The 13,074-nt window shown below is 40.5% G+C and overlaps 1 protein-coding gene across 2 annotated transcripts in view; it reads right to left on the reverse strand.

Annotated features, from left to right (window-relative positions):
- The window catches only part of OGT (O-linked N-acetylglucosamine (GlcNAc) transferase), a 62,415-nt gene that overhangs the window by 47,207 nt on the left and 2,134 nt on the right, over positions 1-13,074 (reverse strand). The window contains exons 2-5 of one of the 2 annotated variants that reach the window (XM_019648028.1): positions 12,124-12,274; positions 11,037-11,280; positions 4,894-4,962; positions 1,518-1,634 (exon numbers count right to left, since the gene is read on the reverse strand). In XM_019648028.1, the coding sequence (XP_019503573.1) occupies positions 1,518-1,634; positions 4,894-4,962; positions 11,037-11,280; positions 12,124-12,274 (581 nt within the window). Of the gene's footprint in view, positions 1-1,517; positions 1,635-4,893; positions 4,963-11,036; positions 11,281-12,123; positions 12,305-13,074 lie in introns of both variants that reach the window. The other variant, XM_019648027.1, reaches the window with a different exon arrangement.

Here is a 13,074-nt window from a genome sequence, read left to right on the forward strand (position 1 = left end):
TGGGTCTAGTATGCACAGCTCATTCAAGATTCATGAAGAACACCTTTGCGTCATTCAGATGGCAACTCCATAGTAAAGACAGCATGATGCACTTAACTGGCTACAGTGACAGATGTCCACCCCCAAACTTTTCACTTTTTATTAGGAAAAATTTCAAACATGTACCAAAGCAGAGGAATCTAAGCAACTCCCAGGTCTCCATTATTCAGCTTCAACAATTAACAAATCACATGCAATCTTATTTAGTCTGTATTGCCACCTAACACCCTCTCTTGCCAGATCATTTTGAAGCTAATCCCAGACATATCAGTCCACCCAAAAATATTTCAGAGTGTATCTCAGGGACCAGACAGAATACTTTGTCCTCCCAACATAACCACAGTACCAATATCACACCTAAAAATGTGATAGCAATTCCTTCTACCAGATATCAGTTCAGTGGTCAACTTCCTGATCAACTTTTATTCAGGATCCAAATAAGACCCATACAATTTGTCAACATGTCTTTGTGAGTTTATTTTCATCTTTTAAATTAAATGTGCTTTAAGCCTCCATTTTGATTCCTGTCATTTGCTGAAGAAATCCGGTCACTGTCCTGTGCAGCTGGCCATGGCTTTGATTTTGCCAGCTGCATCTGTACGACATCTAACATGTCCCCCAACTTCCATATTCCCTGTAAATTGGTAGTTAGAGCCATTAAGCTTAATCAGGTTTGGGATCTTTTCTTTTTCTGCAAGGCCACTTCCCTGGTGGAACTGTCTACCACAAGGTACAGAATGTCAGGCTGTTCGTCTTTCCTGCCACTGGTAAATTTCTAAATCTATTCATGGTGATACTCTGATTTTATCCTTCTTTCTTCATCCAGTAACTGCACGACTTTTGTAAAGAGAATCTTCCTCTCATCGACTACTGGGTTACCCTCAGGTCCGGTTCATACAAAGGAGGGGTCATATGCTTTATTCTTCCCTTTTCCACCAGTTTTCAAAATGAGTTGCTCCTTATGTTCCAAAGGTGAGCACTCAATTTCTTCCGAGTATAATTATGACTTCGTGGATTTCAACAACATCTGACAAGTTTCAGTGTACTTCAGTCACGATTCCTACTGATGCTCAAGTCCCATCTTCAGCTAGTGGGAGCCTCTTCCAGTTGCCTCCTGAGTCCTTTTGGCACAATCAAAGTAATATATCAAAGCTTCCTTGCTTTCTGGTATGACAAGACACTCCGGATTCATTTTGTACATTTCCTGCCCCAGAGCGGGAATCAGCCTTTTTGTCAAGAAGCCCTGCTTCTTTACAGGAAAGCTGTCTGTTTTTAAAAACAGGGTCTTTACTTACTAACGTACATTTTCAATGCAAAAGTGGAAACTGCCATATCATCTACAATCCAACAAACACTGCAATACTTTCAGAGAAACAAAGGTATTGTGTGACTGCTTAAGGTCAATTATTTAGTTGTAGTAAAAACATCCTGCAAACACGAACACTTCGTGAATACCAATTTTTAATTTAATGACTAACCTTTTCAAAGTGATGAATTGCAAGCCAAATTTCCCCTTGTGCATTGAAAACACAGCCAAGATTACTCCAAGCTACTGCAAAGTTCGGTTGCGTCTCAATTGCTTTCAAATAACATGCCTTAGGAGGGGTTAATGAAAGAAGATGGGAGGGGAAGGAGGTAAAGGGAAAGGGGAAAATTTGTAAAGGGAAAAAAAAAGATTGGGGGGGGGGAAGAAAGTGATATCATTATTCCTTCTCTGACCAGCCAAAAGTGACCCTGCAGCATAGGCTCGCTTGCGCCAAAACTAATGCGCTGCCACAGCTGGCTGCTCCTGCGCCTGCGCCACCAGAACCTAGGTGCAAACCACCATGTTCAGTTCTGCCAACTGACGACCAACCCTTACACTGGGACTCATCTGGGAAGTCAGCTGCCTGAAGACTCCACTTTACTTCTCTTCTTAGCTCCACACTTCTCTTATCCCAACACCCAAGGGCTCTTGTCATGTTTTCAAGTGATAGCTAGAGGGCGCCACTTAAGGCCAAGTCTTCCCACCACCCTTTCCCAAAGTGTGTTCTCCGAGGTGTTAACAGGTATCACTGGAAAAAAGGAGTTCATGATCAAATCAATTAGGAAAACAAAACTACAGGACTTCCCTACGCCTTGAATAGCACACACACAGTTCCCTGAACTCAGCTGACCATGGACCTCTTCTTTCACTGGGCATATTATTAGACGACTGTGAAACACATTTTGGGAAATGCTGCTCTAACCAGTAATATTCCTCACTAACACCAAAACTACGCTGAGAAACGTTTTCGTGCCAAGTCAGAGCTCCTAAAGCCAGGCCCCAAGTCACATCCTCGCAAAGCCCTACCTCCCAAAGGGGTCTGAAGCTGAAACCTCGTATGACAGGATTGCACCTAGGTTGAGGTCCCTGTAATGCGAGCGCAAACATCGCTTGCGCAACCTAACAGCATCGCACTGCGCAGTCGCTGCGAACTGCTGCGCTCCATAGAACACCCCTAGACGCAGCAAACGGCCAACCAGATCCATTAATCTACTAGACAGGCCCATAGAGAATATTTGTTTCATGAGATTAGTTGGACTCGAGGTATGTTACAACCCAATTTTATCCAAAAAGGCTACAGAATAGGACTCAGGGAGCCAGTCAATCAGATTACTCATCTAGTCAACCGTTCACAGGGGCTCATTCGCACGCATGGCGCATTAACGCTGCGCAGCCTTTGCGCTACTGCAGGGTCACAGCGCATCATCAGAAGAGCAGAATGCTGCAATCCAAACAAAGAAGAAAAAAGGAAAAAAATGAACAACAAGAAGAGTTAGAAGCTTTTACTAGAAAATTATCTCTAATAATTTTTAATATCAATTAACTTTTACTTATCTTTGACAGAATTGTGGCTATAGTATAAAACATTCTCTTACATAACTTGCTTGTAAATAAAATTATTTTAAGCTGTTTCTGAAGCCACAAGACAGAAGATTCAGGCATGGAGGCAAATTGTTTTGCTGTGGCAGTTACAAACCCGTTACCATATTTCTCATCATGTGACTTTTCGGTGCGTTCCTTGCTGGAAGAGGAGGAGGTGTGTGTCTGCCCTAGATCCAGGCCTCGAGCTCCCTTCAGCGAGGCACCTTACGCATGGAATAGGAGGTTTCACCCACCTGAAACCTTCTAAATACAATATCAATGGTGAAAAACCAAAAACAAGAGAGAAAATAAAAACAAGATCATTAGTAAAAGTTCAACAAAGCAATTGAAATTCTTTGGATGTCTATTACATATGGGAATGAGGATAGTCTCAAGTCTGTAACATGGGAACATGCAGAAGGGAGAGGGTTAATCAGGGCTATTGCATACAGCAGGGATTTTTGCTGGAAGAAAGGCTCTGCATGTTCTACAAAGACAACTTAATTTTGCTTCATCTACTAGGAATATGCTGGCTTGAATTTTCAAATGCACTGATTACAAAAGAAATACATTGCATTTCACTCAAGAGTATTTTCTTGTTCACTAAGTTCTCACAAAAACAGAATAACATTTTTCAAACTAGGTGTCTCCAGAGCTCTGAAATAAAGAAGTCAGCAACCTAAGGCAGGCGCAATGTCTCAGCCTAAACCGATCTCTAAAGCTGCAGTGAAGTGCAATTCATGTTAGCTGTCCGCTTGGTGGGGTGACAATTAATAGGAGCTTACCAAATATTTGTTCTATAAATTACCAATTGGATTTGTCAGCTAAGATTGAAATCAATTACAGTTCATTAGCTGGAAACCTACATAAGGTTCATCCAAAGTGTCAGCAGAATTTATGAGCTACGCACTTAAAACTAGTGCCTTTTACCATGAGATGGTGCTGAAAAACCTTCTCCCTCCCTGGGTGAAGCAGTCAAACAGACAGCTACGCTGCGCATACACTCCACGCATCAGCATGCGCGTGGGGCTCAGAGCAACAGGTGGGAGTTTCAGAAGCATTCTGGTTTCTCCCCACTCCTCACCCCTGCAGCGCGGTTGCGTAAGGTGGCTTGTAACAAGGCAATTTCATTTATAAATTTAATTTAAAATTATACCAAAAGCTTTAATAACCCAACCTGGTGTTCAAATTCGTTATTTGGAAACACAGAATGCTAAAAGCCACCTTTCCACTTTGGCAAGTTTTCTTTCGATCAGTCCATTTCCCAAACAAACCAGCTTTGTCCTTCTGACTTTTTTTTTAAGGAGGTAGGGTGGGGAGGAGTAAAAGAAGGAAGTAAAGAAGAAAAAAGGTAGACAACTAGGATTGGAAAAGGCGGAAAAGGAACTTGGGGGAGGGGGGAGGGACAAGAAGGAGCAGGATGTTCCAATTATTAATTTGCAATCATTTTAACAGCCTTTCTTCCACTGTAAAAAGGGTAAGGAAGATGAAGGGAGGAAGGTTAAACAAGAATTTAAATGCCAATATTACAGGGTAACATTTGGATGAAATTCTTCTCCACTTACAAGCCACAAAGGACTTAGAAGAGCAGCATTTTCAATGGCACCTGCATCATATAGGCGTCTTGAGCCAAATCACAGGCGCTCTGCTTGTCACCAGCAGGCAAGCCTCAGATTTGAAGGAATGTTATTTATTCCCACATAAGAGCATGTCAGAGCCCACTGTTATAGAGATGATCTAGCTCAGCAGAAAGGCTCCAAAATGTTCAGCTTCTTGCTTTACCCCCGGATTTAGAACAGATATGCCAAAGCCTGGCCCTGCTCTAGTCTGAGGCGATTCATGCCGTCAGTTTTCCTTGGTTTCATAGGACTGTTTTGTAAAGATAGCTCAATGGAGAATTGAAGACTTGGCAAAAAGTACACAGTTTCATAACACTGATGTTTAAATGTGTTCTATCAAACACCTACCTTGGCTTCTTCCAAGCGACCCAGGGCTTTGAGCAGGTTCCCCAGGTCACTGCGAACACAGTACAAATCCTAGAAACCCAGAGACACTCTGTCATTAATTATACTTTCTTGATCAAAAGTATCTTGAAATAGTTATTTATGCATCTAGCTTCCTGTCATTTTATTCTGTCAACTGAAGACGCTGCATGGCAAATTTAAGTACAGAATGATAATCTCTCACCCTCAACTCCAGCAAGTTCCTAAAACTCATTTGATGATTAAGCCTGACCTGAATCAGCACAAAGTTATTTATAGACTTTATTGTTCCCACTTCGTGTGAAAACTCATACCATTTGCTGCAGAAATATAAATGTGTTTTACTGGAAGGTGCTGCTCCACACCCACCTGGGAGTTTCCTGTATGCTATTAACATCTTTCTAAAATCCTAAAAATTCTGAATTTTGAAATGCATTTGATCCCAACAGTTTCAGATAAAAGATTATGGGCCTTGTCATAGCTTCTCCTCTCCCTAAATGTCAGTCGTGCTTAAAAAAAAAAAAGCATCATATATTTGTTCAACTATTTTGTTCAAGGTTAAGATGAATCACTCCTATTATCAAGGGCCAAAAATTTTCCATAGTTGAAATAAGGGTTTACCCATGATTAGCTCTCAGCAAACCTACCCTTAGACTCTCAAACATATTTAGAAACCCTGACTTTATTTCACTGTTAGGATTACCATCCAACCAAAGCTTCAATCCTGGCACCTGCCACTAGATTACTCATTAGTATTAAGTGCCATTAGAGTCGAGTGGATGAATAATGAAAAGCAGTTGACTCTGCTTTTTATTAGCAGCACAATTGTGTTGCTAGTCATCTGACTCACCAGTCCCTCATCAGTATGAAACACACGTTATGAGAACAGTGAGCTTAAATTTTTATATGTCCTCATTTGCCTTTGTCCCTCAAATCAGTCCACAAGCAGACAACGGCAACAGGGGTAGGCTCATCATTCCAAACTGTTACACAGGTGGGAGAGCCTTAAATTAAGGCCTAGAAAGTGAAATCTTGTCAACTGTGCCCAAGTATCTCATATATACTATTCTACGTGCAACTGTATTGTGGTTTCCAGGATCAGGTGGTTCATTTTACTGCCAAACAGCTTTTGTGACTGTGTATTATCATCTATCAGGTGAACCAAAAGTCAGCCAGCCGACAGGCTGCTACAGAACCCTGTGGTTGGCCATACAGGGTCAGTTCCATGATCATCCTGATGTGGCTGTCCATTGAGCAACCACTGCTGTGTGAGAGAGAATGGTAGTCTCCAGAGATCTCGGGCACAAAAGGCTAATGCTAATTCTCCAAACATCATAGATGCCATTAATTTTATTACAGACTTCTCCTCCACTAATGAGTCTAAGCACTTTTTTTTTAGCTGAGCCATCCTGCCACCTGTTGGCAGCTCAGCAGCTGCTCAGCTCAGGCCGGACTCGAACCGCTGTTGCTCAGAGCTCAAACCCTTGAGCAAGCTCTTAACCAACTGAGCCACTCGGCCGGCCCCTAAGCAGTTTTTAACCCTATTCATACTTCCGGAAGTAACTAATTCTATAACCTTGCTATCTATACTTTGTTTGACTTCCCCCCTAAACTTTAAGGGTTACCGTTCTGTTTTAGACAATCCAATCTGTTCATGCAAGCTCCTTCTACTACACCTGATTACTGTGGTTACGCATAGCTTTGGACTTTTACCAACTCCTGTGTCTTTTCTGAAATAATCAGAAGGCTTGTAATAATTCTCCAACAATGACCTAATAGGCTACACACTGTATCCAACTGTTACATAATTTAACCTCGAGTTTCTATACTCTGGGATGAATGCCATCCAAGTCCTGTCAGTGTATGTATCTACATTTAGTTATATCATCTAGTTCCATTTAGAGCACACTACATCAAGTTAACACAATGATAGTAGTTAAAAGTAGATTATCTTCAAGCTCACTATAAGATAATCAATAAGGCAGTTTTAGAAAAATGTAAAACATATCATATTAAATATAACAGTGAGAGGCCGGCCAAGTGGCTCAGTTGGTTAAGAGCGTGAGTTCTGAGCAAGAGGGTCGCCAGTTAGATTCCCACATAGGCCAGTGAGCTGCACTCAAGCTGAGCTGCCAACATGTGGCAGGATGGCAACTGGACTTGGAGCTGAGCTAGCTGCGCCCTCCACAACTAAAGATTGAAGGACAACAACTTGGCTGTTCTCCTTCTCCAATTCCCCAACACTGTTCCCTTTCCCCAATTCCCCAATAAAATCTTTATATATATATATATATATATATTGTTGGAAAAGTTACATTTTTTTCTATGTTTTCTGTTGCAAAAATGTGTCATGACTTTTCCGACAACCCAATATATAACAGTGAAATCCAACTCTCCCACGTGGGGGATCTAAACCTTTATGCATGAACAGCTAATTTCTAGAAAATTCAAGAATACCTCTACTCTCCCAAAAGTTCAAAACCTAAGACATCAATTCTGCTTCATTCATCAAAACAAAACCATGTCTGCTAAGAGAATCACATTTCTCAAACCTGGCCCATTCTATCCATTCCCAGGTTAATACCTTTTATGCAAACCTTTAATCAATTCAATAATATGCTTGGAACTGTAGGGGGAAGAAATTAATAGAATCCTTACCCTAGAGAGGATTCCAATCTATGTGGAAAGACAAGGCACGTACATATTAAATACCCACGTGGTGGTAGAGAATTTTAGAGAAGTAAATGACCTCAAAAAAGAAAATAAAGCTGTGCCTTGAAAGGATGAGTAGGACTTATTTTTTCCAATTACAGTTGACAATCAATATTTTAATTTCAGGTGTACAGCATAGTGGTCAGACATTTATATAATTTACGAAGTGATCACCCAATTCATCTAGTACCCACCTGGCACCATTCATAGTTATTACAATATTATTTACTATATTCCCTATGCTGTACTTTACATCCCTGTGACTATTTTGTGACTACGAATTTGTACTTGTTAATCCCTTCCTCCTTTTCACCCAGCACCCCCCCCCAATCTGGCAACCATCAGATTGTTCTCTATATCAAAAATATGGAATGCCTCACAAATTTGCATGTCATCCTTGCAAAGGGGCCATGCTAATCTCTATTGTTCTAAATTTAGTACACGAGCTGCTGCCGAAGTGAGCACAAGTAGGATTTTTAATAGACAAAAGAGGAGGGCAGTGTAGACAAGGAAAAATAGTATGAATAAAGGAGATGGAAATGAGTAAGAATTTCCTGTATAACCACGCCTCCTAAGACATCATCTACTTCCTGTGCTTCCTCCTAGGACCCCTCTCCCGCTCATCTATTCACACACATACTCATGAAGTAAAATCAGATTGATGAAAACCTAGTTCTCAACTGCCTCTTAAATTAAATTCAAACTCCTCAGCCTCCATTCTTTCTAAATCTCCCAATTGACTCTCCTCTACCACCTTCACTTCTTGTTACTACTTGACTCACCACTTCAGCCAAGAAAGTCTACTTGCTATTTACCTTCCTACAGAATGCTTAGGTTCTAAGCACCCACTCAAGAAAGTCTTCTGATTAGTTCTCGCTAACAATAATCATGCAAGAAGCTTACATCCTTTATCCTTCATGGGTCAGGTCCCAGAACTTTTCCCCAACACATCTCCCCAGTTCCTAACAAAGCCCTGTACACACAATAAGCACTCAAATATTTAAATGTGGCATTTGCACGGCAAACTTAAACAGCAGAGCTGAGAGAAATAGAAATATATGGTTTTCTACAGTGTAGCTGTATAAGTGAGGCTTGTGACAGTAACAACATGACAGTAACAGGTTACTGGTCAGGATGGCTGGGACAGTAACAACATGACAGTCACTTTCTGGCCAGGATGCCAGTACCTCAGTGCTGTGCATCCACAATCAAAGCAGAAGTGATGGTTCAACAGAAACAGCTCCATAGAGAATTAGGGATTACAGCCATTTTACAAGAACAATTGTATACATAATTAATAAAAGGGACAGCCGGGTATGGGCAACTCGAGTGAACTATCATGTGAAGATGAACAGCTATTAATACAATAGCATCTTCAAATACGATGGCTAAAATTTTAGTGACATTATTAAACCATCGAACATTACAAAAGACAATTAAGAATGCAAAAATATGAACTAGCTCTATGTCTTAAAAGTCATTTCTATAATGAAGTCACAGAATAACTTCTAAATTGACATATCCTTCACTTAAAAAGATAAACAGTACTGAAACATGTTACCAAGAACACAACCTTAACATTTTACTTTTTTACTGCTGCAAAACCAAAATACCCTAAGTTTCTTTCAATATTTTTCAGAGAATGCCAACTGAATCTGTGATTCTGGCCAACAGTGCACTGCCAACAAGAGCACAACTAAGGAACAGACTCAAGATTCTGTCAGTACTGCATTTACAAAGGCTCTGGACGCTAAGAAATCTAGTTAAGGCTGGATATCCTGGGGCGGCCAAGGGGCTCAGCTGCTTAAGAGTTGGCTTGGGACGCCAGCTCTGAGCAAGAGGGCCCCGGTTCGGATTCCACATGAAGGCCAGTGACACTGTGCCCTCTACAGCTAAGATGGTGAGCAGCAGCTCGACCTGGAGCTGGGCTGCCATGAGTGGCCGGCGACGGCGTAGGCTGCAGCCCCTGCAGCAGTGAGTTGCCATGGGCTACCGTGAGCAGCCAGCAGCCGCCATGAGCGGCCATCCAAAAGCCGGGAAGAGCGCAATGATGGTGCCAACTTGAGCCAGTGAAGCAACGTCCTCCACAACTAGACTGAAGAACAAAATGACGACAACTTGTCTGTTCCCCTTCCCCCAATTAAAAAAAAATATATATATATAGATGTTGTGATTTAAAAAATGAATTCAGATCTTTGCGCCAACTACTCAATTAAGCTTCAGTTTCCTAACCTTTAGAATAGGGATTAAGGTAGGATATGATCAACGGTTTTCAAACAGCTCAAGGGCTGCCTTGGGGGGTGGGTGCCCTCTGGGCACATCATCATCCCCCTTTTATCTTTTTCTTCTCTCCTCAATGTTTGCTTTCAAGATATTCAGGCTCAGGTTTTAATCACCACTACTAGCTCTGTGATCCCAAGAAAATTACATAACCCCTGAAGCTGGTGTTTTTTTTTTAATTTGGTAAAACTGAAAACAACATCACAAAGTTTGAACAACCATTGTGACATTAAGAGCAATGTCTGATGTTGGAAACAAGCGGCACAGTGTCTGAACACAAAGTAGTCATCCAATAAATGGTAGTTATAATAGTTCATTATTAACCACTACCAGGGTTGTTGCAACACTAAATGTTGACAGTGTAGCTTGGAAATGTATTCTTAAACTTTTTCTAGATTCCTTCCATCCCTCTCTTTACCACTTCCTTCTTAAGTTCATATCTGTCTCCTTTCCCTAACTACATCAAAAGTTCTGAGGGCAAATCTTACTCTTTTTGTGTATCTTTCAGAGACCCTAACACAGAACTTAATATCTGCCAGCTGGGTCTCACCTGTTCCCCAGAAAATATCTGCAATTTAGCTGTTTTTAAGAACTAATCAAAAGCCCGCTGTGGATACTATCACTTCAATGCTACCACTTCTAATTATGTTGAAAGAAATAAGATTAGGATATTGAGGAATGAATTTTGCAGCCTAGTTTTCCTGACAGTGATCCATATATTGGCATCTTGTTTTAATTATTCTGTTACAAGATTAAGGCCCTTTCTTTATCCACTATTCCTTGAAAATCAATTAACTGTTGCAAACACCTATCAGAATTTATCCAAGTTTAATCAAAACAGCCCAAAGAAACAATGTCATGTGTTATGTGCTTTTACAGGCCTTATAAGAACAGATATAGTTTCTTGCAATAAAGATAATGTTCATGCTTTCTAATATAACTTGCTAGATAAAAGAAAATTTTAAAAATATGATGCAGACTTGGTCAAAGCAACTTCACCATTTTAAGCAGACAAACATTTCTAATCTCTTGACTTTATGCCATGCAGAAACTTATTTTAGCGGCTGAAATATCAAACTACAATTATTTCCGGGATTTTTTGAAGGGAACATAATAACCATTAAAATTGTACTCACAGGATTGTACTGAAGAGCAGAGACGTAAGCTTGTACTGCTCCTTCCATGTCACCTGCTGCTACCAATGCGGCTGCCAGGTTAATGTAACCATCGATGAAATCAGGTTTGAGACGCAATGCATGTCGGTAATGCTCAATTGCTTCCTGCAACTGTCCTCTTTCCTTGTACACATTCCCCAAATTCGAATAGGCTTCTGCCAGAAGGGGGTTCTGTTTAATTGCCAGAGTGCTAAAGTGAGCAGATCTGGAAAAGGCGAAAAGTGTTGATGGATGGGTGTGCATGTTAGAGAAAGAAGGTATGGCCCATATGCAACTCAAACAGTTTCTGAAGACCCTGTGCTATTCCTAATTATGTAACAATAAAATTATCTTTTAACTAGCACGTAGGAAAAATTTTGGAAATCAAAGTTTTTCAGAAGTGGAGGTACTCCAGATTTCAAATTGGATCACCTTTTTTCTTTATGAGATAAAATTCTTTCTAAAGTCTTCTTCCCAAACTGCTGCATTATAAACCAAGGCTGAAAATGCTATGTGCGTGAGTCTCATTTTCCATCTGTTGATAAGACTTAATTGCACCCATCTTTAAATGTGTAAATAAGCCAGAATGACAATTTATTAGAAAGGTAAGAACCCAGATTTTTCCTTTCTGATAAATTCAACTGATTATTAGCTAGACGACTTAATGATGGACGGCCTTTGCGACCTGAACAAGGGTGCCTCCTACCACAGCATATACATCATAATTTCTGAGTATTCCACCTCTCAATGTGACCTGTCTTACAAAGGTGAGACTGAATGCTCAGATGTATACTAATATTTATTACCTGAACAGAGTTAAGAAAGCAGCAGACGTAGGTGGAAAAACCTAGACAGGGTCCCTAGTCATACTGGTAATATAACCACCACCACAAAAGGAGGGAGAAAAACTGGCAGCTGGGCATGTCACAAGTGGACACGAGAGCAGATGCGCGTTGGTGGCTCAGTTGAAACCCAGTGCTGGGAAAATTTCCAGTTCAAATATTTAAGGATCACTTTTCAAGCTCAGCACCCAGAGGCAGCAACCAGCAGAGGCACCCACGTCTCCTACCTGTCCAGCCTTCGACACTGGAAGTGGATAGATGAAAGTAATAAAAGCACACCAGTATTGTCTGGCTCTTGTCTCCACAGCTGCATGCAGTGTCTCTCAGCTGCCTCAAAATCTCCTGCCTGATATTCCCGATGTGCCAACTCAGCTAACCCTTGGAAGGAAAGCATACGTTTCGTTGGTTCTGGAGAATCATCAAAACATTTGAGGGAAGGAGGGGGGAAAACAAAAAGTTAGAAATGCAAACAAAAAAATGCAAAAACATGGTCTATTAAACTTAAAGATGAAAACGCTTGAAACTATGTAAAGCACTAGAGTGTTCTGCATGTTATTTATACCCCTAAATTAACCTCAGGTGCAGAGTTGGCATTTTTAGAGTTCACCCATTAACTTTCTTTCCCAGATGAGATAGAAATATTTGTTCCCAAATGAGATTATATTTTACGACCAGAAACACTTTGTATTTGTAAATTATAAATCAGAGATTCTAAAGAGTCACTAAACCTTATTCCTTTATAGTTAACATAAAAATAAAATATGAAACACGTATTTGCATATCACAAAGGTTTGATAATGTCAGAATAATCTGGGAAACATAATACTTTGTGTCTCATGTTTTAGGTTGGATTTGTGGGGGGCGGGGTACTGGTAATAATCCATCTCTTAACTTGTGTGGTGGGGAAGCCAGATGTGTTTTAGCTCTTAAAATTACCTTGATGTTTTTCTGTATTTCACAACTTAACTGATTTTAATTAAGGACAACACCAGTAACAAGCATAAGGGGGAAAAAAACCTACAAGTCAAGGTGCTGTTTTTAAAACAGATGATAAACAAGGTGAATTAATCTGTCAAGAGCCAATACATTTAAAGGGGTCATCAAATATTTTAAATAAAGACACAAGATTATACTGGTCCTCTAGTACCGCAAACTCACAGTGAGACCAAATTAGCTAA

Source organism: Hipposideros armiger, unplaced genomic scaffold (assembly GCF_001890085.2).
Source record: "Hipposideros armiger isolate ML-2016 unplaced genomic scaffold, ASM189008v1 scaffold_119, whole genome shotgun sequence".
NCBI classification, from domain to species: domain Eukaryota; kingdom Metazoa; phylum Chordata; class Mammalia; order Chiroptera; family Hipposideridae; genus Hipposideros; species Hipposideros armiger.